General features: G+C 36.1%; 1 protein-coding gene across 1 annotated transcript in view; it reads left to right on the top strand.

Annotated features, from left to right (window-relative positions):
* Positions 1-27115, top strand: part of WDR25 (WD repeat domain 25) — a 66198-nt gene that overhangs the window by 11361 nt on the left and 27722 nt on the right. The window contains exon 3 of the mRNA XM_082760980.1: positions 26309-26456. Within this exon, the coding sequence (XP_082617106.1) occupies positions 26309-26456 (148 nt within the window). The remainder of the gene's footprint in view (positions 1-26308; positions 26457-27115) is intronic.

Below are 27115 nucleotides of genomic sequence, written 5' to 3'. Positions count from 1 at the left end.
TCCTTTTTAAAAGACTTTATTTTTAGCATGTGTAAAATTGCTGCGTCTTTAAGCTTATAATATCAGTAAATGTACCAAAGGTTGTTACCTTTTGATTTTTAGATGAAGCCCAATAGAACTTTAATGGCAGTCTTATATATTTATGCTATAAAGACAAGTGTTAGTTATAGATTCCCTTTAAATTAAAGGGAAAAAGAAACACTAATGAAAACTTTGTTCTTTAGAGATCTTGCTTCACTACTGTGGAACTAATGACTTACCATCTTCTATCACACACATCATGTTTCATTGCAGTAATCCTCCATCTTCAAAGAGAAATGCATTTTGTGGCTGGTCTGGAACTGTTTGATTTGTCTTCCAGTACATGCATGATGGAACGTGCAGACTTATTTATTTTTTAACTTTATACCCAGCTACTGTTTTTAATCCCAGGACGTATCTAAAATGCAATTATAGAAACTTTCTACCTTTCTTAAATGTTTCAATTGGCTAATAGATTAAAGATAAGTGGTGTGGGAGAGAATGACAAATAACGAAGACTGCATGTGCTTGTATGTTGTACATGTGCCAGCTGTGTATATGTGCCAGCTTGCTTTATAAAATAAGATTTTTGAATTTATCCTGTTCTCTAGGCTTGTTGCCTTTTTCTAGATTAACATTTCTTCACTAAAATAATTTTTCTTATTGCAAATGTTGCGATTAGTGGCTAGAATGTAATTTTGCCATGTGAGCAATATGTCTTCCTTAATGATACGCTTAAGGTTGTTGGTGGAGAAATAGCTTGCTGCAGATTTAGTTAGCGGTGTTACTGACTGGTTATTGAGGTTTCTGCATGCTATATATAGAACTGGCCTGGAGCTGCTCAGGGAAAAATGTAATTTGTAACTACAAACTATAAGCAGGTAAATCTATAAGGCTATTATAGTCCTACAGCTTAATCGTCTCATATACAGATAATTGAAAAAGTCCTCCCAAAAGTGCTTACTTTCTCATAAGGAAATTTCTCTAACAGTTTTGAGTAAACATTTAAATTTGAGAACTCTACATTTTTTAAACAATGTTTTTGTATTTGTGAGGAGAAATAAGTGGCTAATGTAAGGACATTAATTTAGAGAGGAATCAGCATGATAAGGTGATGTGCGTTACTAGCTTGTATATTTGTGATGACTTATTTCCTTGCTTTCTTGTCTGTTCACTTTCTTTTCGGTGACTCTGTCAGACTCCCTAACCAGACTTTTCATGTCTTCTTACTCTTTCTTGATGATATTTCTTGCTTATTTCCTTTTTGCTTTTTCTGGAGCTTCTGAGCTTCTAGCTGCTTTCTGCTCCAGCTTGGTGTTTGTGATACCAGCTTAATCAACAAGCATTATCTGGAAGACTTTTGTGTAATTGCTTGCATACACAAATGATTTGTTTTGTATTTTATTTAACTTTTTCCATGTATTGTGGTGTCTGAACTCTTGTAGTCAACCTGGCTGTAAGTAGGACTTGTTATTCATAGTTTCTTCTGAAATCTTGCTTCTGTGTGATGGATTTGGGGTATACCATTGGGTGCAGCTGGCTTTTGTTACTGAAAAAAATAATAGTTGTAATGAAAAAGTGACTTGAGCAAGCCAACTGATATATGGTGGAAGTTGGCTTTCAGATGGTTATTTTAAATCATTATCTGTACGCTGTCCCTCATAGTTAGATATTACTTCAAATCAATATGAGCAATAAGGATGAAGCAACTGCTTCTTGAAATAAGAGAGTCAACCAGTTTATGTTGGTGATGGGACAGAATTTGCTCATGAATTGGGATTAGGCTATTTTTCACGGGTAGAGATTTGTACTCAAGCACAACATTATTTTTAGAACTGTTGTAGCAATGCAATTATTATGTGTATAATAGCAATGCAATTATTATGTGCTATTGTAGAAATACACTAAGCATGTGCACTGTTAGCAGTATCTGGCAAGACTGTGCTGTATAACAGCTGCCTTTCATCTGATATTTAGGTTTGGCAGAGTTTGGCCACTAGCTGTTGTCCCTGCTGTGTCATCTTCTCCCAGTGGATCATGTGCAAGAAGGAGACAGCTTAAATTGCTTCTTTTAGGTTTCTGTGTTTGTGCTTAATTGTTTTATTGACTGCGTTTATAAAAAAAGATGGTTATCTGATCATATTGATATATGTAGCTGTATAAAAAGCTGTAGAGTGCCCTTTGGTGAATCACAAGTTTAATATAAACACAGTAGCATAATATAGGAATACAGTCCAAACAGGTATGTTTTGAACTTAAGCTTCAGTTAAACAGTGACTATTAATGTAAAAACAAACAACTCCCCCAAAGGGTTGGTAAATGGCAGTTTTCTCCCTCTGTTTTCTGAAATAGCTCACATGTCAACAGCAAATAGATATGCAGTGTTTCAGAAGCTGGTAGTGTAGTTGCTAAGACTGTACTTATTCTCTGAATAGAGCATCATTTCTTACTCCAGTAATGGATGTACAAAATCTGCGGGGTGCAAGTAAGTCTTTGAATGTATCTATCCAGGCCTTAATTACCCTGTAGGAATTGAGGATGCTTACCACGATGTACAATTTGCCTCTGAAGCACTCTAAGTCTGAAATTGAGGTGTTTTAACACTTACAAGGAATCCCCACTTTTAATAGAGCATAGATGTATGTGACTTGGAAGTGATTGATGCTAATGAATATGATACATTGAGGTGAAAGGAAAATCAGATTATTTAATAAATGGCTATAGCAATTTAGCTAATCATCTCCTGGGGAGTTATAATACATGTACTCTTCTCCTGGAGTTCTTCTCCTTTGCCTGCTGGCAAGATATTGATTGCTTAAGTGTTTTGGGCACAATTATTAACTGCTAGTGACCACTACTGTGACTGTGCTTTTAGGTATTTTGAATCTGTTATCATTCTTAATGTGCTGTTATTACTGTGACATTGATGAGAAACAGCCAAATGCATGCCATGTTATTCTTCTCCTATACAGTACAGCAATAGAAAATTTGGTGTTCTGAAGTCACCTATAAAAGTTACTTGTCATTATATATTAATTTCCCTTGTATTACTTCATTTACGTGCATCAAATGGTCTGCTTTAACCATGTCATTCCAAATATGCCTAATATTGTGTATAAAGTAGTTTATTTATCTGAAGTGAATTTTGTATTCTTTCTCAAGCCAGAAATTTAGTATATGTGGTATTCAGTTGGGGATGGGGATTTAAGTGCTTTTGTTGTACTTGGCTTCTCCTTCTGCCAAAATATTTCCCACTTTTCATATTGTACAACAAACCATAGCTTAAATCATGAACTGATTTACGAATATATTGTAACTTCTGCTTTTTTTCATCTTCCAGGAACTTACCATTTGAGATGCATCTACAGGGTTAGCCATATTGATGATTAGTCACAAACCACTTAAAGGGTAACTGCAGAATAGGTGCGAATTCTTCGCTTTGTTTTGGTGTGTGAGGGGAAGTTACTTCTGTTGTGCTGTCTGCCCAGCACAGATGTATAAATGCTATATTGTTTTTTGGTGAAAAATTAATCTGTATAAGTATCTTCCATAAGGTTAATAATTTATGGAGAATCTGTGGTTCAATTCAGGAGTGATTATCTCAGAATCCTTCTGCACAGTAAAGAACAAACTATGTTAAAAGATGGCAGTCAGTGGCAGAAATACTTCGTTGTGAAAGGCAGATTCTCTGATAAAGCAATGATTTTAAGTATCCTTTAGCTACTTATTTACAGACTGCCTTTTATGTGAGCTTTGTAATGTAAAGTTTGCCTGTTTTCAGAGGGGAAACAACAAAAAAAATCTCTAGCTTGTGGTGCTTTTTTCTTGGCTTCCTGCCTTTTTCAGCATTTGGTAAGAATACCCCTTTTTCTGCAAATAGTGTAATCTAGCTAAAACAGATTGTTTGGCACAGATAATTAAAATATCACATGAAGTCTGATCGTATGAATCTTACTGTTTGGTCTGCTTTGCCTCAACCGTTCTTGCAACTTTTGTTTGATATTGCGGCTGAAAATTTCTGGTGTTTCATTCAGAGTGCCTAATACCTAGTGTTAGACTCAAGGCTCCTTCAGTATCAGTTTCCATATTACTTCAGAGATTACTTGATGTGGATTTTTAAATGATTCTAGTAAGTAGCACGTGTAGTCTGCACGCTGGGTTATGATCTGCATGGTACAATACTGTCATGCCATCTGTGTAGAGGAGATGAATTTCCATAGTGAAAAACATGTTTTAAAATGTTATTTTCCTCTTAATTTGCTGTAACTTCTGTTTTGAGTATCAGAAATTTACACATTTATTCCACTGCAATGTCAAATATTATCTTGCCATAGTTCTGCAGTTTTGCTTCTTATTTATCCCTTCTATTTCCTAGCTGGATTGTTCCAAAAAGCAATACCCCTTGGAGAGCGCCCAGCTTCTCTGAGGGGATTAAAATCTTCAGGAGCTTTAAGGATGTGTACCATAGCAGCCGGCCTTCCATTAGTGCCTGCTTGGATGACCTGACTTGCTTCAGGCTAATATTTGCTTGGTGATGGTGTAACGTAACCTCCTGCTGCTGGCTTTATTCTGCTGACCGCTTTGTGTGGGACTGGAAGTGGTTCACACACAACTTTCCAAAAGTGACTGTTACTGAATTTTGACCAAGTATTTCAACAATATCTTCTGGAGTTCTTACATAGAATGCAGAAGGGCAAGAAAGATCTGAACCCTTGTGATCTAAGAAAGTCTTATTCCTTCACTGCATTTCTTTTCCTGGATAAGCCTGAGTAGGTTGAGCTTTTTTTTTTCTTCCTGAAATGTGCCTTTAGCACTGCTTATTGGAGAACTACAGTTGTGATTTTGTTGACTACTTTGGCCAAAGATCACTTTTATCTGAACTTGTGTCTTCAGTAGGAGTATGGCAACATGGTCATAATTCTCACAGTTGTTAATGTCCAGAGACTTTTCTTGCTTTCTCAGTCCATTTACAGCTTAAGAAAACAAATATTGGGGAGGATAGGTAACAACTGGATCTCTTGACGAAACCCTTCTCAGGTACAGAATTGGGAATTTGAGTTATATGCACTGCTTTGGGTGGGGTGTTGTCCCTTCACTGATGGGCAAAGGACCAGTGCTTTCTTGGAGGATGACACCCTCCTGAGCAAAAAAAACAGCTGGTTGCTGTTAAAAGCAGAGTGCAGAGGCAGGGTTTAATGACCTGCAGCATGGAGCATCTCATAATCTTGTCTGTTTTCCAGGCAGTTGGTACTGCTGACATTTCTGGTGCACCTTTGAAACAGAACACCAAATGTGTGTTTGTTCATGTAGGCAGCAGCGGTACCCATCTTTTCAACAAGGAACAAGGTCAGGCGTTTCTTGGCACTAAATGTTTTTTTTTTCAGAACACTAGACTTCTTAAAGAAACTTTTCACTTCAATTTTCTCTGCAAACATCATTCTTGGCAAATTTTTTGTCAGGGTAGGCATTTCAGTTATAGAATAAAATTGTTAGTAAAACTGGATTGAGAGATACAGACCCATAGGACGTCCTTAAAACATGCAATTATTCACACTGTTATTTTGACTGATTAAATCCTCTATGACAAATAGTTCATGAGCAATAGAGGAAACTTAATCTATTGCACTTTAGAATGCTGCCAAAATGTTTCTTCTACATCTTGGAGTGTATTATTCATTAACCTCTTTCCTAGTGGAAGGAGGCTTTCTTTACTCTTAGAAGAATAAAGGATAAAATATCAAGGCATTACTGACACCCTGTTCTTGGGGTCAGTTTTTTTTCCCCTATTTTCAGGTTTTCTTCCTGGAAGTGTTGATTATGGCCAAGATCAATGTTGATGCTCAAAGGCTCCTTCCTTCTCTGAAGCCAGTAACAGTTATGACTTTCTTCACCAATAGAATCATGTCAATGCACTATCTGATGTTAACATTCTTGTGCTATACATCATATTTCATCCCTGTAGTTTGACTGAATTTATGTTTTCCTAATGACCTTGACTCAGCTGTAAACAAAATAGAAGAAAATATACAGCCTAATGTGGATGGTATCCTTAGTATGCGCAGTAGTGTACTCCTGGCTTCACGACAAGTATTTTCAAACAACTATCACACACATCAGTCTTATGAATGTGTGTGTAATTAGGGGAGCCCAATCATTTTTATTTTTATTTGCATTTCCATTTGATGGTGTGAGGAACTTATTTTTAACCATCTCTTCTGAGAAAACAATCTAAATTAGTGTTTTTATCAGCTTTTGCCTGAAGAGGAGTTTCTTAACAAAAGCCATGTACTTGCATTTGAACACATATTCCCTACATTAGCAGGTAAGCAAAGGTATCCAATTTTCCTGAGCAACAAAATACTTGATTACAGGTCTAATGATAGTTTAAGAGGTGTTTTCAGATGTGCTGAAATCAAGGACTTGAAGCAGATGAACTTAATTATCTTTGTGAATATTCACAATCACATTATGTACTTTAAATGTCACATTTGGAAATAGTGCCTCATTGCTAGTTAATTAACAATAATTACTCAAGGTAGTACTTACATTTCTGGAATTTCTTACTGACTGTGAAAAATGTTTTGCTTCTAAAGATTTAGCAGTATAAGAAGTAGGTTTTACTTAATGCATTCTTAAAGTGTTACTCTTGCTTAGCCCCTCTGTTCTTTTTACATCTCATAGTGCTACATGGAGAATCAGTTGATTCATTCTCTTTGCTACGTTTGGACAATGAGTTTAACACTCGTTGTTAAACTTTTTTTTTTTTTTTAAGCAAGCAGTTAAACTCTTAGTAGAAGAAGAGGAGAGAAGCAATAGAAAATTAGACCAGCAGTGTAGCGATCCATCATAAAGTATTACAAAGGTGTGTTGACACCTTCAACTAAAGAAATGTGGTTTATGATAATACCAGAAGGTTTTTCCAGTCATAGTGCCTATGCTCAGTATGTCGTTCTCTGTAAGAACTGCTTTTCTTGGCAAAGAACATCATACAATACAAGGTAGCTTAAACTGCAGCCAAAAAAACCCCTACCTCTTAGATCCTAGAAAATCCTCCCTATGTTCCTGTTCTCAGCTTCCCTCTTCCATCTTTCTTTTCTGCCTTTCATGTAGAAATTTAGTTGAAATGTGAAAGGATTCCCTTTAAGTCTTCTCCCTTCCAAAATAAATCTGTCTTCAACAGTGATAGTTTCCTTGTTTGCAGCTGCACACTTCACATGTACACATGTGTGTGTATAATATTTTTAAAGAGCTTAAATTAACGGAAAGTCTCTATTGTCAATTAGGCTTATACTTACAAACTGGATGTTCTCTTTGCCTGAAGACTTGAGCATTTCCTGTGTGAATGAGGTGTCCCTTGAAATCCTGGCAATAATGTATAACCTACTTTACATAATTATCTTTTTCTTCCCTTTTTTTTTTTTTTCTGTAAAGTACATAAAATGCTTTATTATTAAGTTTTAAATTCATGACAGCATTTATAATGTGGAAAGCAGATGTTTGAAATCTCAGGCATCAATTTAAAGCTAATTCTGAGAACAGGAAGAGAAGCTACTAAAATTTAGAAAGTAATGTAGATTAATTAAACTAATTATGTATGCATTGTGTGGAGGGAATGGAGATGCCTTCATGTACCTGCAGTTATATTCAATGAAGTGATGAGCACTATTTGGGGTGTTATTATTTAAAAAAAGCAATGGGAACACACGGACAAGAATATGAGTGACAGGAAGCTGAAATGATAAAAATAGATTGTGGAAGGGTCCAACATGTTATGTGAAACTAATAGTGACAGTAGTGGAAGTGCTAACACTTCACCGGGGAAACTTCCCAATAGTAATTTTTCAGTTGTAGAATGACCTGGAGGAAACAAGTTTTTCACAACTAACAGCTTTTAATTTAAAGTATTTGGAGAATGTCAAAGACTTAGTCTAACTTAATGGTAGTGTTCTGAATGTTGAAGGACTTTCTATATTTACATTTCTATGTCAAATAGGTTGAAGCAAAAAAAAAAAAAACAACTTATTATTTCCCCCTCCTCCCTCTGTCCTTTACACATGAGGGACTCTTTTATTTGCTTTATAAGACTGGTGATAAATCTATTCTTGGGTTGTTTAAGTACAAAGCCTGGATTATCAAAACAACAGCTAATGCAAATTATTTTGTTGTTCTCCTTTAATCTTTAAATTATTCTTTCTGTAGTTCTACTGTGATAGTGAAGTAAATACAATGAAATACTTCCTCATGGTGAAGTAACAGTCCCTAAGCATGTCATATTGCAGTGAGAATCTAATTCTGCTTAATGTCAGGTTGTATTTCTTAATTTTTTGTTTCTGTAGTATCAAGGAGTTGATCACTCTGGGACCTGTGGTGAAGGCTGCTATGGGTGTATCCGCACCGGTTGGCTGGATCTCTGTGTATTGTGTTAGGACAACATACATGAACATGGAAAGCCAGCTTTGCTGACTAGACATGCATTTGGTTTGCAAATCATCTATCAGTACCCTTTAGGATAAAGGGCTTCATGAAATCTCTGTTGATAACTTTCTGTTGGGTCGACTCTGTAATAGCTTGCTTTTCAACATTTAGCAGAAGAGAGATTAAATTGTCCCTGTGACAACGTGCAGAAGCACCACAGGGCAAACAAAATGATTTTATAGTAACCAAGCTATATTACAAAGAGGAATATTAAACATATGCCTCATAACAGAAGATTGCAAATATGAGTATCAGGCCTCTTTCTGTCTAATGGGTTGCATAGATATGCAAAGGAGAAATAACAAAAGCTAATCAGTTTTGTTTTGTGTAAAGATGTTAATATGTAGATACTTGAATTCCCTCCAAAAAAAAATTAAAAAAAAAAAAATTGAGTAATCTAATGATGCGTGTTGACGTTGTGTAAATTGCTTGGAGGAGCAGCAGTAATCACTTCACTTGAAAAGAGAACAGGCTTAAAAAGAAAGTAGGATGACACAGCTGATGTTGTACATCTGTGCTAAAATTCCTGTGAATTAGTCAAGTCTAAGATAACCTGAGACAATCAGTGCAAAGCTGGTCTGGGCTGTACCAACTGGAGAAACCAGCCAGAACGGTACCCTTCTCTTGGACGTGGATACATGTGGATGTAAAGAGCAGGAAACAGTGCAACGGCCCCAGTATGCTGGAGATAGATGTGGCAATGAGGTACTTTTGTTGGTGACATGGGAAGCTGGAATGGCAGGTGAGGGGAGGTGCCTTTCAGTCATAGGAAGGCTCCTGGCCTGCTGCTGCATGGTGCCCCACCAGTGGGCCAGGCTACACTTGTGGCTGGGTCTGTGCTGGGTGAGGAAAACTGAGTTGAGTGGTTTGTGTTTGTAGGGAAATCAGGGGAAAAAAGAAGTTCCAGTCAGCAGTGTCTCTACAGCATCTAAATGGCAGGAATGTTCTGAGGGAATACCTCTTCTGTGTGCACATTTAAGGCAAATGCATGCTCTGGAAGACAGCCATTCCCATCTGTGGTGCAGACTGTTTGCTTCGAGTCAGCAGATCTTATAGCAGGTGCTGAGTCAGTGCCTGCTATATCCCAGGAGCCAAATGTAAGCCTCTGAGAAATCCCAGGGTCTTTAGAGCATCTACACTTCCCAGTGCTACAAACGCTTCTCATAAGTGATGAGGAAAACCAAACATCTGTAATGTGATGATGCCTTGTATCTCAGTGTATTCTGTAATACTTTCCATTTTCCAGGATTTAACAGTATTTTTACAGACTTAATTCTGAAAAAAAGCTGTCTTCAACCATTCAGTAGAGAGTCACCCAAGCAGGAATTCCTGCCATAAAGAGATTTGGCTCTTGTGTTGATCTCTGTAAGAGGAGCATCAGCAAGGACTCTGCAAATCAGTTTAGTGCTGTGTGGTGTCGTCTGGAGGCTCTTTAATTTACATAGAAAGCAAATGCATCTGACTGACATACTGCCATTAACTGTGGGTGTTGGATGGCATTAACTTCCATCAGGACATATCAGCTTGTTCCAGGGGAGGTGGGAGACTGAACCTGGTGCCAGAGGCCTTTGTCCCTGTGACAACGCAGTCACAGGTGTATTCTTCAGAACAGCTTATAATTATCCTCTGTTGTTTTAAGTAAGCTATCAAAACAAATCACCTTTTTTCAGTGCTCTCTTGTAGCCCTGGCTAATTTGATTCTAATGCCAAAGCCCGCTGAGGTTCCTGCTACAACTGCAGTTCAGCCCGACCCCCAGTGTCACTCAAACAACCCACCTGCCTGTCATCAAGCAGTGTTGTGCCCTGGGAGATGAACAAATCTGCTCTTACTTGAAGACCTTTACTGCAAGAACTTAATCAAACAGTGAGCCTCCAGTCATCTTTTCATACCTGTTTCTGAACTCTGGCAGGATAAGGCTAAAGAAAATGAAAAACTAAGCTGCTTTTTCACACCACCCTGTATTTCGCTGTGCCTTGGTTATAGTTTAACTAAATGATAAAAAATACATGGTTTTCTGGTTATTCAATGTCTTCTCTATTTTTAGTTTGTTTCCCCTTGGATGGCAGGCATTACTATTCATATGATGTCTAAGGAGCACTGGGTTGCATAGTGCTTCTCTCCATGGCTCACTTCCCTGAAAGTGTTTTTATTATATATATTTAATTTTTTAAAGCATCATATTTTAAAGCATATTTACAGAAAGATTATGGTATACAGTTGTGAAAATGAGATCCTTGTCTGCTCTTTTATGATATCACCGTCACTATCAGAGCATGGTTGGAAGGGACCTTAAGGATCACCCAGTTCCAGCCAGTTCATGTCCCCAGGGACACCTCCCACCAGCCCAGGTTGCCCAAAGCCCCATCCAGCCTGGCCTGGAACACCTCCAGGGATGGGGCACCCACAGCTTCTCTAGGCAGCCTGTGCCAGTGCCTCACCATCCATGGAGTGAAGAATTTCTTCCTAATATCTAAATCTACCCTCTTTTAGTTTAAAGTCATTACTCCTTGTCCTATCACTCCACTTCCTGATATACGGTCCAAAATCATAATTAGTTTTTAGTGTATAATTGGTTCCAACTATTCATGCGGTGTTTAAACAGTGTTTGTATAAATCTTTAGTTTTTCCTGTTTGAAACACATCATTGTGGTTGGATGAGATTTTTTTTTTTTTTTTTTTTAACTTCCAAGTTGTATGGAATAATTTTTCCAAAACAAGGTGCACTGGTTCCAAGTCTCACCCTGCTCCAGCCTTTAACCTGTAATTATCTGAGTTGAAAAATCAACTGTTGTTGAAATTGGTCATTATTTATTTTGGGTTAGAGGGTCAAAGCTGAAGTGCTTCTATAACACATGATAGACAAAAGCTTGCACAGCAGTGATTATAGTTCAATAAGCTAATGATACTCTAAAAGTACCAATCAATAGGTAGTAGTAATGGCTTAAGTCTGTGATTACTGGACTCTTGGGAACACAGATCACTCCTAAAGAATCCATAAAAAGTAATTAAGAAAAGCAAGGTTCTTGACAGTAGCCTTAAGGTAGGTGCATATTGTGTGTCCCCACCAGGAGTGCCTTTTATTTCTGGAAACAGATTGAAAAACATGTAAGTATTGCCTTTTTTTTTTTTTTTCTTTTTTTCTTCCCTCTCTCTTTTCTTCCCAAAGAAAAGAGATGTGGTTGATTCTTGCATGTTCCCCAACAATACCTTTTTAAAATTACATTCAGTAAGAAACTGTCTGGTTACTGTTCTGCTGCTCTTTGGACGTTGTGTGTTCCTGCAGTGTCACACCGTTGGTGCCCAGAAAGTGTGCTCTGCTGGCATTTCTCCCACTGCTGAAACCATCCATCAGGCAGTTCACCACAACAGGGCTACATCGGAATAACTACTAGATTAGCCTTGGAAGTGCAGCTGAGGTAACCCAAGCTTACTATGAGGATGACTCATTCCGATTTTGAGGGAAATGATCTTTCAGATGAGAAGTGAAGTAAAGGTTATGGAATCTGTAGTCTTAAAAGAGAAGCATTTCCAGTGCCTGAAGATGAAGAATCAGTATGTATTTAATGAATGTGCTAGTCATTCTGCAATATCTTTTCTATCCAACTCCTCATCAGGTGGATGTAAATATGCTAACTGTTCTTAATGGTACACTTATGTAATGTATGTATAAAACTGCATAATCAGAAATGATTTGTATTGTTAATATTTCCTCAGCTAGGAGGGTAAGTTATAGTAGATATTGTAATATTAGGAGATTAAAATCCAGATTTTTGAACCTAATCAGAAGCTTGCTGTTTAGCAAGCTTGCTGTTTAACAACCCCCTACCTTCAGATTCCATTGACATTAACAACTCTTGTGAGTGCTAGCACATCTGGAAATCAGACCGCTTGAAGATTAATTCTTACATAAGCAAGCAGAAGATTAACAAACTTTAAAATTGCAGATAGAAAATCCAAAATGAGGATGACGTAGTTATTTTGGCTTAGAATACCTGTTATGGTAAGAACTCATATTAAGTCTGTCTGTTTCTAGTAGACCTTTTTGTGTTCCTCGGTTTAAAATGATAGTATGACTTGTAATGAAGTAGTTTTGCTGTTGAAGTTAAACACTATAATGGTCTTTTAATGGCACCTTAATGGCATCTCTGAGGACTTGCACTGAAATAATTTTACCTTCTCATAATTGCATTTCATAATGGACTGTAGCAATACAATTTAAGGTCTCCTTTTTTTCCCCATTGGTTTGTTAAATATAACAAATGCTCTGAGTTACCATTCTGTCAAATAAAGGAAGTATTAGATTTTTGTTGCTGTTGTTGTGCATTATATATCTTCTATACTTAAATATTTTGTCTCTCAGCAATAATAAGGTAGTCTCAGCAATAATAAAGTAGCAACTGATTTTCATAAAACTGTATCTATATTGCATAATAACAATAATACATATATTGAATTGTTTTGGCTTCCAGTCTGGAAGAAAAACATTTCTCATGTTTATTTCTTGTGTATATGTGACTCTGAAGCTAGGTGTCATGAAGCAGATTATTGCATATCCAGTGCTTGTATTGTTCTGTGTAAATAGTCTTAAAGAATGTGCCTACTCAGCTTTGTCATTTTGGTGAAGCCCCAGGTGTTGAATGGGAATAGTTTGTTATAAATCTGGCCTGACTTCAACTCAACAGTTACATCTACAAATATGCCATAATAAAAATAAAATTTTACAATGGATTGCCATGTCACGAAAACACTCAGATATACTAGCTGGTATTGAATAATGCTGAAATTTTATCTGTGTTGTTACCTAAAAGACCTGACAGTCCAGGTTTTCATCCTGATCTTGTTCGTACCTTGACTACTTTATTTCATTTCCATCACGGTTTTACTGTGTGAAGGCTGTTACTTTTGAGCTTTATTAAAAAATAAAAGCTTTTAAAAAGGAAGTGGTCACAGCACCAAGCCTGCTGGAGCTCAAGGAGCATTTGGACAGTGCTCTCAGACACGTGGTCTGATTTTTGGGTGGTCCTGTGTGGAGCCAGGAGTTGGATGGACTTGATGATCCTTGTGGGTCCCTTCCAACTTGGGATATTCTGTGATTATAATTCTAATCTGCAGTTTAAATTTATAAGTCAACAGGGCCTATTTCTGAATAGCTATGTAGAGAACGCTACCATTTTTTTTTTGTCTTTCTGTAATTACAGGCACAAATACTGTCCGAGAATAGGAACTCACTAGTTGCAATCCTTTCTTTACTTTTTCATTTCTAAATCAAGAAGATGGAAAAAAAATGTTATTTACAGGTAAAATTAATTTATTCTGACAAAAATACAGCACATAGGATTATACTTTAATTTTTGGAACAATTGCAACATAAAATTTAATTTGCAAAGTAAATTAAATATGTAATGCTTATATTAATCTTGTTCAGTCTCTTACCATTACACATTTTTGATTTACAACTTTCTTAAGAGCTCTGTTTGCCAGTTTTGACTTTAAAGGCTCCCATGGAGGCTGTATTAATTATACATAATGGCAAAATCTCAGCCAGTTTATATATTTTAAAATTATTAATGTTTTCAGTTTCAATCAATTGGTCAAATTTTCCTTGTGCTGCAAGTCTGTTTTTGCAGTATGGAATCATTAAGTATATCTCCAAGAGTAGATGGCCAACAAACAAATTCAGGATAAGTGTAGTAGCTTTTATTATCAAGGCTTTACCAAAAACATTCCTGTGTTGTCTATGAAAAGATGAATAATTCTTGACATATCAGTTTGGGGGTTTGGTTGTGTTTTGTTTTTACAGAATTCTGCTTAATTCTTTTGTCTGTTCACTTGCCAGCTGAAAATGTCAATGTTTTATCTTAATCTGTTTATGATTTCTTAAATTAATTTTACAAATACTGGCAGCTCATAGCACACTTTTGATTAAGTTTTTATTTTCCTGCTAATGGCAAAAATGCCTGAATGAAGCTTAGCGACTAGCAGTTGTGGAATCTTCTTTGGGGAAAGGGCTGCTGAGTTTCTGTGTGAGGGAAGATTAAAAGAAAACACAACAAATAATTGGAAATGTATTTCATGGGCATGCTTAGTAAGTCACGATGAAGGTTGTAGTATAACAACTTCTGTCTTTGTCAGTTCGTAAGTGCAGAGGTAACACAATCTGTGGCTGGAATCTCCCATTTCTGATGCAACCTGTAGGAAAGTGATTGGAATATGCAACAGGAATGCAAATGTTTTGTAGTTGTTGTTTTCCATCATGGACTGTTAGGAGAACATTAAAAACAACAACAAAACAGACAAACAAACAAAAAAAACCAACCATCATTTTTTCCTCTTCCTGATGTGGAATTTCAATATGGGGGAAAAAAAAAGTTTCAGGTGCAAGCAGTATTTTGCAAGATGTTAAATACCTATAAAGTAAATGTCTTCTCATCAATGTATGACTGAAAGCAGCAGAATCTGAAGTAATGTGAGCTAGTGGCTGAGTGAACTATGGAACACAAGAGATGAAATAAAGCAGTATCATAGTGGTGACTTTCTTGGTGCAAAGTTACACCTGAGCTGTTGTCTTTAGTAGCTAACACAATAAAACATGTTTTATGTGTTTCTTTTAAGATGTTTTGTAATTATGTATGGTAGTGCTTGGCATTCCTGATCCAAAGTTTAATAGTTTAATCATTTTATGAAATTCATGGGGAGTTTGAATTCCTGGGATAGTAATTTCCACAACTGAATTGCATGTTATGTGGAAGGACCATTTTTATCAGTTTAGACTCTTGGATTTTGTTCTCTATTATGACACTGCACCTAGTAGCATGTTTCAATATTGTTTCATAAATACAATATCATCTTTAAAATCTATCATCTTTCTTTTTTTCTTTAAAATCTGTCACTGTCTAGAACCATTTCTAATAGTTCTAAAAAGATGCAACCAAATCTATGAACTGGACAATTTTTTATCACGTCGTTTAATTACGGGCATAAGTTTTCCCTTTTTCTTCTTTTCTTTTATACTTTTCCTCTTTTCTTTCTTTCAGTTTCTTTCTTGACAGTTTCTTTCACAGTTCCTGTTGTTATCCTTCTTCTTCTTTTTTGTCTTCATTATTTTTAATCCTATCAAGTCTTTAAGAGTTAACCAAAATTTTGCAATTTACAAAATTTTTTTCTTTGCAGTACAGAGGAATTGATTTTTTTTTTTTTTTTTTTTTTAGTTACAGGGAGACTTTATTTATTTTATTTTCATTTGTTTTCCTAGAAAATATAGAACATGCTTTTTCAAATGCAGGAGAGGTACAAAGAATAGGAGACACTTTTAATATAAATAAATCACTTTCAGCCAGTCCCTTGTCCCAAAAGCTTCCCTGTATTTAGGGTACATGCTTCTGTGGCTGAGGCATTTAAAGCTTTCTAGGTCTTCTCTCTTTCCTTCATGTGCAAGTATTTCTATTAAATACAAACAGTGTCATTGTTCATCCAGGTAACTGAACTCTGTGATCAAAATGGATGTCCTAAATCTAGGCAGCGATGAGTAATTTTTGGGTTGTTTGCCAGATTTCTTGTATTTAACCCAAATGAAAGGCAGTTGTAACACATTCACTAACTTCAGTAAGGTTTAACTTTGCCTCTGATTTAACTTTCTTATGCTTTGAGTTCTTTTGGTCTTTCTGGTCTATTAGGAGATAGGACTCCAGGTCATTATTTCCACATTGCTCGTGTTTCCGTATGTCTTTGGGCTGCTTGGGAGCTGTAATCACATCAGTGGTGCCCTGAAGGTTAGGATAACCAGAGCTTCAGGAAGGATGCTAGCAGTTGCTGGGCTAACTGGATGCTTTCTGGAAATCTTTAAATATATTGCTGTTCAGTTGAAATTATCATTGAATTGCTGGCAAGTTTGTAGAACAATAAATCATGGCTTTGTATTATTGGCATCAATAATGTAAGTTTAAATACTTCTGTTTAAAAATAGCTTCTATGCTGAAGTTCCAAAGAAGAAAGCTAATGTAACACGACTAAAAATACTAGAAGTAAAGACAGGAATGGGAATTTTTTCACATTTTTATATATATATATATATATAATATTATATATATATATATATATTATATATTTATATATATATATAAATAAATTATATATATAAATATATAAATATATATATTATATATAAAATATAAATATAAATATTATATATTTATTTATATATATATATAATATTTACAGATACATGCATACATATTTTATATGTGCAAAACAGTCTTTGCAGTTCATATTTTGTATGATTTTGTCTAAATCAATTTTTTGTTTTTAAGTATGAGATCTGGGGAATCTGCAACATTGGAGTTCTCTAATCCTGGGTGTTGCAACCATGGTACTCAGAAGGATCTTTTTCTACCTCCTGAAGCTTGTACCTAACTATGCCCCTGTTGGATATATGAATAACAATATTGCTTGTACCTAACTATGCCCCTGTTGGATATTCACCATGATTAAAGCTTATTGACAAGTTCGCAAATCAGTTTTCATACCACTGACTAGTTTCTATCAGCACTGCTAACCAAGTTAGCCATGTGCTACTTTTATGGTAGCTAAAAATTCTTCTGACTGAATACAATCCTCTTCAGAGTAAGGCCTATATTGATATCTGAAGTATTGTTCAATTTTCCTGTAAGGAGAAGATTTTCCATCTCATTGATTTGATAAATGTACTTGAAACACTTTTAATATTAACTTTTTGTTGAAAAATGATGTGGGACCTTATGGTAGCTGTCTCAGCTAATTTAATTTGTCATATTTTGCTACTTTCCATTCTTCTTATTTCTACAATAGTGAGGGTGCTCTAATAATAAACTATCCAAATACAAACTCTTAATCAGATATTAAAACAATAATAAAGTTATCTCTTTTTTTTTTTTTTTATCAGCCACTAGTCCTATAAATTTGATTTATAAGAGAATTGTCTTTTGAATTTCATCTGCTGCAAGAATAACGCTAGTGAAATTTGCTAAGTGCTTACTCAAATGACAGCACTGATACATACTTCTTACACCACATCTAGATTAGGAAAATGGATGTCATTTAAAATATGTTCCCTAGCACACTTGTAAATGTTGCTGGAGTAAGTGTTCATCGCATCTGAAAATGTGCTAGCTTTCTCTAGCTCTTCAGAATTCTGCTGCAAAGCTCCGTGTTTTTTTTTTTTTTTTTTTTTTTTTTTTTTGGGGGGGAGGGATGGAGGGGACCCTTTGCTTATACATTAAGCTGGTATACCCTTAAATGTCATAAATTAGATTCTGTATAACAATCTGAACATCTATTTGCATCCTACTTAATTAAAAGTAAGTTTATTAACACTTACTGGTTATACACTAAGCTGGACATTGGCTCTTAGTTTTTCCTGGACCTTAGCTCTAACTTTTTGCACAGTTGGACAAGTTTAGATATGAGTGCAAAAAATGGTGGCCCATTCTTTTCTCCTTTCAAACAGTTAACAAATTTTAACGTCCACTAAAACTAAAATATTTAGCTAATCATTTTAAGATGACACTAACTGAAACAAAAAATGAAGCATTCTAATTTTTCCTCTAGTTACCCTGCTAATTTAAACAAGTTACCTTTCCATTCAAGATTTTTTTTCGTCTTCACTCACAGTGACTTGGAGAAGCTTAGGAACACCAACCAAATCTAAAACAGCAGCAAATATCTTTATGCAAGTCTTCTTTGAGTCCACTTTTGCCATCTGATCCACTGACTTTTGAAGAACCTTTTAAACTACAGTTCTGAGCCTGCCTTGCAAACTAGAAAATAAATTTGCTGTAGATGATGTATGGGACTTCATTCTTTAGCACTTTTATTAGGAATTACAGTATTTAGATATTGAGAAGATTGGAAAAGCACTATGGTTCAGAGAGCATCATTTCCTTGAATCTCTGCATAGTAGCAGATGTGACAATTTCAAATTTCAGAGACAAATTCAGTTCATTTTTAAAAAAAAATATTTTTTTCCCCACCTTTTTTCACTCAAGTGAGAAATATTCCAAAGGCCATGTTGCCTCAGCTTTGCAGGTCTGGGCCTGCTTTGGAAGGGAGCAGCATACCTTCTAGTTGAAGCACAGTACTTCTTCATGCTTCTTGTAGGTTAGTACTTCTACACTACTACTACCCAGGGAGAACTCATTGCAGCCTCCCAGTACCTAAAGGGGGCCTACAGGAAGGCTGGGGAGGGACTCTTCGTCAGGAAATGGAGTGACAGGACAAGGAGTAATGGCTTTAAACTGAAAGCGGGTAGGTTTAGATATTAGGAAGAAATTCCTTACTCGGAGGTGAGGCACTGGCACAGGTTGCTCAGAGAAGCTATGGATGCCCCATCCCTGGAGGTGTTCCAGGCCAGGCTGGATGGGGCTTTGAGCAGCCTGGTCTGATGGAGGTGTCTCTGCCCATGGCAAGGGGATGGGAACTGGGTGACCCTTGAGGTCCTTTCCAACCCAAACCACTCTGCGATTCTATGATCATCCTTGCATCAGGCTGTTTCTGAAATACCATCATATTTAGTTTAATATATGTATGTTGGAAAAAATTCTTGTCATTCATGAAGTGGAAGCCTTTGATAGAGGAGTTTGGTAATTATGGAAGAATGGCACGAAGTGGTTAAATTGGAAGAGGTTTTGTGTTTTTTTTTTTTTTGTGTTTTTCAATATGGATTATCTGCTGAAATTATTTTGAATCAGTCCATTAAAAGTTTATAATTTTGTTATGGTCCAGAATAATTTATTGTTTAGTATTCCTGATTGACTCTGCTGTTTGACTTTCTGCATACAAATTTAAAATGTGTACAACTTAATAGCTGGTACGTGCTACCAACCTCTAATTTATCACAATTGAATCATTGTTCATGGGTTCACCGTGCAATTAATGACTGCCTATTTGAATAGATGTATCTTTCTCTTTGTAAAAGTAAGGTGACTATGTTTTCTTTTTGGCAATCTAATTTGCTTGGAGGCCAGCACACTGTAGATAATCATAGAGCAGCAATGAAAGAGACATACTCAATTCCTAATTCATCAGTCTTCATATGCTAGATTAGTTCTCACATTATTTTTTTTTTTTTACTCTGCTTATGATGCTGTGTTTTTTCCCCCCTAGGAAATAATGTCTAGTTTGTCAGTGAGACAAAAGCCTCTTTCCTGTGTCCCAGTTGATAGAAAAGCAGAACCCTGCACGTTCTTCTGTCCCTGCTATTTAGTTGCATATCAAATGCTTACTCTCATGCTTTCTTTTGTGATTTACCAAGAGAATTTTTATTATCTTCAGCCCAAAGTACTTTATTTTCCTGAAAGATTTCAGTCAGAAAACAGGATCTGGAAACATACCATCTGTAATAAATCTCTTCTGTTATATTGTTTAGTTGCTTATATGATTTGTGACTTATATGACTTTTGATCTTGAGTGCGAGGAGGTCTGGTTATATTACCTAAAATGCTGGTTGCAACATTTTCACAATGTTCCTAAATGATACAGGAATGCAAGCAACTTCCAATGCATTTATTTCCAAATATAATGAAGAATGTGAAAGAGCAATTGTAATAGAACATGCCTCAGAGAAAGTAAAAAGAAAATTGCTTTTTAAAAGAAATCACTACTATAATTTTGTCACTTGGCTGTTTGTCCCTGCCATTTTGGCCCCCTATATTAATCCTAGCAGATAAGCATATAATCAACGCGCTCTCTATAATAGAAAAGGAAAAGAAATGAAAGCAGTCCATGGAAAAGAAATGGAAACACAATGTTATAAATAGCAAAGTAGAAAAGAATAAGCTAATACTGAAATATGAACTAGCTTGACACATTAAAGCCAATTTTAATAAAATTGGAAAAAAATGCAATTAAAGTGTTCATGATACCTTAATGCCAGAAATGCATTGAAGAAAATATTTGAAAATAACTAGGTAATTTCAAAGCTTTGACTCTTGGCTGTTTCTCTCAAATATTCTTTCAAATATTGGAGAATTCATTTGTTAATAACCATAGATTTGAAGGAGATAATAGTTGTTTGCCTTTGTCCTCATAGTAGTTGCATATATCACTGTTTTGGGGATTCTTGGCTAAGGGGAAGGATTGTCTGGTTTCTCTATATAATGTAAAACATTGCTTGAAATGTGGCAATAAGCAGTATTTTCAGAGTAGCAGGCTGAAATGTGTACTTTCGACTTTTTATCTCAGCAATTAAAATTGCATCTGACATAACAACATAAAAAAGCAACTTCAGATTTGATGAGAATTTAATATTTTATCTAGAAAACATGCTGAATGTCAGTAAGAATTGAGTTTTGGAGGCAAGCATCAATAGTTAAAAGAACTGATCTCTTGGTAAAAATCATTGAGTATAAATCTGTCCTTCCAGACAGATGCATTGTAACATCTAGTCCTATAATAATTAATACACATGTTTAAATGCCTATGAAGGAAGATGTATATCTCAGCCTGTGTATTCTAATGAGCTATCTGAGTAATTTATTGTGTACTGAATATGTACACAATACATATTCAGTATATGTATTGAGCCTTTATTCCTTATAGATCTATGTGTTTATTTTATAAACTTTAAAATAAAGTTTAATATTATTAGGTGTGCCTAGAAGTCAGCAAACTTTGGTATTTAAAATACAACTTTCTAAGTAATTCTAAGACGCTTAAAACTTCTTAAAAACATTTAATATAAGATTAAAGCTGTAGTTCTACAATAGTATTTCTTAAAAATTATAGAGTTACGCTTATATGACTTCTTGAATGCAAATCCTTTTTCTGAGCTTGTATGTAGATGTCATTTAGAAGGAGTTTGGGATCTTTTGGGAAAGAGTCTGTAATTCATGTTCATTTTTGACAGAGAAGGAAGGCTTGTCTTCAACTTCATTCACCCAGAAGAGGAAGTTTTTAATAGCCCTTATTCCTAGGGGACTCTCTTTTGCTCTAACTTGTACTAGGCCCTGAAATAAAATTGACACTGAACTCCACTGTCTATATTGTAATCTAGTTCTATATTCCTTGCAGAATTGTCACACTTTACACTTGTTTATTGGTGTACGGTTATTATTACTGTGATAATTTAGAGAACATGCTTCCAGGTTCAGGCTTCATGTTGGATTCTCTCTGTTACCAGCTCTGTAACCAGCTCTGCTGGTTACGTTCATGTGGTCTTTCAGAACTACATTCCAGGCTTATTGCTCCATCCTGTCAGAGCCAGTATATCAAAAAAGTCAAGAAATAAAGTCTAGGAAAAAATGTACACACAAGTTATCTTGAATCACTCGAGTATCTCTTAGGTTGTTGAAAGAAAAAACCTAAAATGCTCTTCATCCTGTTTATCTGTTAATCTGACATTTGAGTGTTTGGCAAAGAGAACTGAACTTGCATGCCAAAGACTCATCCCTTTGCAGTCCCCCTTCTTTTTTAATGATGGTGGCTGCCCATACAGAATATACACTAGCTACAGAGTAAGCATTCATCTGAAGCTTGTCATGGGGTATGTGGTATACTCCCTCTAGCCACAATTTTTTCCTTTTTGCGATAAAGCAGTAGAAATACAATACCACGGGAATGGAGAAGTACTTAAGAGACATGCTAAGAATGCAAATTTGATGGCTTCCATGTGGTGATCCTTTGATGGGATTTGAAACATCTTTCCTTTGTAATGAAATGCAGTAGATTCTCTGTTTACGGACATGATGTGGTTAACATCTCTATCACTTCTAGGCACAGAAGAGTTTTTGTCACTTGGGACAGACATATTCTGTTACAGTTGAGCACTCATAGCTCCCATGTTTTAGTAACCTCGTATTTGTACAGAAAGTGCATAGCTTGTACTTTAATTGTCTTGTTTTCAGTGCTACACACACTTTTGTTTCTTGATATTCAGTGGCTCACCTTTTGAGGGAGGCCTTCCCATTGAGTCATGAGGTTCAGAAAGGACTTCCTTGCTTTCTAAACTTCTTCTCGGAGAGGAGCCTAGGTGCAGCTGGAAACAGTCCTAGTCCCAGACTCAGTCAATGGTTTATATATAAAGGATTATGTGTATAGCCACTTATTAGAGTCAATATTTGCCTGTTTCAGAGCCCTACCAAGAATTGTTACTGAGGCGATTTCATAAATTTGAAAAGATAGGTAATTTATTAAGGCAATAGATATTACAGATATGTAATATATTGATAAATTCACTTACTGCAAAGAGTGAGCTTGAGTTAATTGTTCAGCGCTTTAGTTATCCATATTTTCCCAGGTAACATCTGTGTCGTGGTTTAACCCGGCTGGCAGCTAAACACCACGCAGCCGTTTGCTCACCCTCCCCCCTCCCTCTCTGGGACGGGGGAGAGAAATGGAAAGTGAAGCCCGTGAGTTGAGATAAAGACAGTTTAATAAGACAGGAAAATAATAATAATAATAACAATAATAATAATAATAATAATAATAATAATATAATACAATGATGATAATAGTACTACTACTAATAATATGTACAAACAAGTGATGCACAATGCAATTGCTCACCACCCGCTGACCGATGCCCAGCCTAACCCCGAGCAGTCCGGCCCCCTTCCCCTCGCTAGCCACCCCTATATATTGTTTAGCATGACGTCAGATGGTATGGAATACCCCTTTGGCTAGTTTGGGTCACCTGTCCTGGGTCTGTCCCCTCCCAGCTCTTACTGCACCCCCAGCCTGCCTGTTGGCAGGACAGAGCAAAAGGCTGAGGTGTCCTTGGCTTGGTATAAGCACTGCTCTGCAACAATTAAAACATCGGGGTGTTATCAGCACTCTTCTCATCCTAAGCCAAAACACAGCATTCCACCAGCTACTAGGAAGAAAATTAATTCTGTTCTAACTGAAACCGGGACAATCTGTCAGAGTTGGAGGTGAGTCTTAGCAAAGAGGCATCCCTGCTTGGGAGGGAGAGAGGTCCAGGCCTGTTGACCCGTCTGATAATTGGAGTTATCATCCTCAAAAATAGAGGTTTCTGAATACCAGATTTAATTCTGGTGAGGTGGGACTAGGTCATTTATTATGTGCTGATCAGCTCTCACCAGGGCTTGCTTCATTGCTTGGTCATGAAGAAAGGAGGAGGAGGGGGTGTTCCTTACAGAGACGGGTTGCTTTCCCAGCTTTACTTGAAATGTCAGGCTGTGAGGCTCCTGTCTCATCCCAGACATCGCTTAATTGCTGTATTTGCGGGGCCTGTTGTTCAACTGCAGACCTCCAACATCTGTCTTGCTCTTTGACCAGATGAGCAAGATATGCATGTTAATCAACTCACATTCCTGCTCAAGCCTGGTTTCAGCAATTCTCTGCTGATTTAGGTACTTTGACATCAACGAGCCTGGCAATATCCCGCACCTTTATGTGACATTCTATGAGCATGGCTGTGTCCCTTATGTGAATGCTGAGGATCTAACTGTAAATATCAAATATCACTTCTCGCAAATAGCAAGTAGTTCTTCCCTTTTCCTGTGGAAGATGGATATTGAAACTGAAAACACATAAATTGTTCTGGGGATACAGTGCACGCTGTCCTTGCAGCAGGGCACATGCTACATTCATCAGACAAAAGACTTGAAGGGAAATCCTTGGAGGGAAATGTGGAGCTTTAGAGGGTGCGCTTTTTCCATTTATGCAGTTTTTTTAAAATCAAGCTGGAACTAAAAGTGCTGTTGATCTTGCTTTACTTCATCCTTCTTGTAAAAATTGAGTTTTCATACTTAATCACTAAAACATGACAGAAAAATATCTGAAGCACGTACCACCTGTTTTTCCTTTCATCTTGATTCATTCGCTTTCTCATATTAAAACCCCTCCAAGATACAATTAACCCTTTTCTAATGCTGTGAGGCTTGAAATAATCATTAAAACTCATTAAAGGAGAAAAACTTGCTTTCAAAAGCAGCTTAATATCACATTTTCCTAATTTCTTTTCTTGTACATAGGGTAGAATACTTAGGATATGGCCATCATGCTTACAGGCTTAACTGACTATTCATGTAATTAATGGTAATTGGTTGCTTTGCACTGCAGAATTATGCTCTGTGCTAGAAGATCCTTTGATAAAATAATTCTCTGTAATGTAATGTTGTCTTCTGAGTATGGACTATCTCATAACAATATTGTCAGCAAGTCCTTTTTGTCTAGTAAGAAGAAATTATAATTCAAAATAAAAATATATTAGAAGAAGACTTGATTTCCCCTTTCCTGCTTATGTTCTCTCGTACTATGAATTGTGCTGTTGCCACAAAGTGCACACCTACTTACTTTTTTTCATCATTTAGTGAATTATTTTTGTTTTTAACGTCTTTTAAAGCACAGACATGCAGTCAATTGTATTTTAATACTGACTTCACTGCTCCATGTAGACATAAGTAAAGGTTGAATTTGATCTCACTTACAGAAACAAACAAAAAACAAAACAAAACACTTTTTTTTTTTTTTTTTTTTTTTTTTTAAACTCTGTGAGTTGCCTAGTCTGTTTCTAGCATTATATGAACAATCTTAAAATTTAGTTAATTAGAATAGGCAGAATTCAGAATAGCCTTCCAATCTCATAAGTAGTGTTATTTAAAATTTGCTAGTTTTTGAAAGATGAAAATGACTGATCACCAAGACAAGTATTGTGAACTGAAATGGTGACTTCAAAGCAATAAATTGCCTTGGGTTTTACTTTCTGACAGGTATAGCAATAAACTTGTCATGAAGCACTATAAAAACATTGATTTATTTGTATATTAGAAGTAGTATAATGGAAGATTTGCCAGTATGGTTGTAACGTTTGTTATGTATTTTATTAAACAATTCGAATAACAGATATTATAGGGTATCACACAATTATAAGATATTTTATGATCTACCTTTTACTGAAATAGAATATTCATCAGGAAAATAGTGTGGTTATTTAGCTTATTTCTGAGAAATGTGAGCATACTGAATCTTTATTTGGGTCATTTTTTGCTAAACTTCTATTTTTGTCTTAAAACTATGACATAAAGAGCACTGCAAAAATGATGGACCGTTGATTATTGCAAACCACATTTGGTAATTTAAAATTAAAGCTATTAGCTGTTTTCTAAAATATCCTAGTTGGAAACAATTGCCTTTAAAAATGCTTTAAAAAAATATGATCTGAACTATTTATATGCTGCAAACATTAGTTATTACATACTTAAGTAGATAACTAGTAGAAATGTATTTTCAGAATTGCTGAGCATTGACCTAATTCAGTCCAAAAGGAACTGAAAATTGAGAGTACTCAGACCAGTCCTTTCCATGTAGCTATATGATGATATTCTTATCTGTCTCCTCAGTGAAGTTAAGGTAAAATTCTACTTAAAATTACAAACTGCAAGACTGAGAGATATGATAATAGCTTATCTATAGGCAGATGTGAAAGCTGTAATCCGCTGGGATTCCTCTTTGTTGATAGAAAGGAAGTTCTGATAGAGGCAAAAATTTTGGAAGAAAAAGTGATTTAAAGAGAAAGTATATTTGATGCATCCCTGCACAGAAACATGGCACAAACATGAATGGAAAATTTCAGCATGAATTGTTATTTCAAGAAATAATAAAAGTCATGAAAATGTATTACTGATTTCTGCCTTGTTAATAAAATGCCCTAATTCTAATCAACCGCGCAATTATTTCAGATATTTACAGCTTAGCAGATATGCATTCAGAATGCAAAGCTTTCTCAGCTAGACGATGATTAGCTCTAACTACTTATCAGTACATTGAAAAAATTATTCTCATTCTTTGATTAAAGTTGTCCTTATCTTTCTTCTTAAGATATGGGATGCTGTAGACACAGGCTGTTGTCTGAAAACATTTTCCTGTCACTCCTGTGCTGTCCGAGCTTCTCAGTGGTCATCTTGTGGACGAAGGATCCTCAGTGGGGGCTTCGACTCCATGCTGCATTTAACCGATGTGGAGACAGGTAAAGGCCACACTCTGGTACATTTCAGCCCTACTTGTTACCTTTGTTGAATACTATTAACTTTGGATCTCATTAGCATTATTCTTCATTTGAAACTACAGATACAATCTATAGATCAAAGTTAGAATTCTTGAAACGTCCTCACTAAAAATTACTCAGCAATTAAGGGTAGTTTGAGATACTTAAGAAGACTGAAATATCTTTAACCTGATGATTACATGTAGTTTCTGTTGTCAGATACTGTACAAATGAACAGAATGAAACTTGCGTATTTTTTATGCTCTGTTATACTCATTCATTAAAGTGTTTGCAGAACTTGTTAAGGTTGACTTCAGTAACTTTTATGCATATGGTTAACTTTAGAATTATAGAGTGTAGAAACTTAAATTCTGATGTGAGTTCAACATTCCCATTAACAGTTCAAGGTCAACAACTCCACTCACAGAATCGTAGAATGGCTTGGGTTGGAAGGGACCTTAAAAATCAGCCAATTCCAACCACCCTGCCATGGGCAGGGACACCTCCCACCATATCAGGTTGCCTAAAGCCCCATCCAGCCTGGCCTTGGGCACCTCCAGGGATGGGGCATCTACAGCTTCTCTGGGCAGCCAGTGCTTCACCACTCTTTGAGTGTAAAATTTCCTCCTAACAGCTAATCT

The sequence above is a fragment of the Aythya marila genome (assembly GCF_965140915.1).
Source record: "Aythya marila genome assembly, chromosome: 5".
Classification (NCBI taxonomy): Eukaryota; Metazoa; Chordata; class Aves; order Anseriformes; family Anatidae; genus Aythya; species Aythya marila.
The sequence above is the reverse complement of the archived record's forward strand: the minus strand, read 5'-3'. Positions and strand labels throughout refer to the sequence as shown.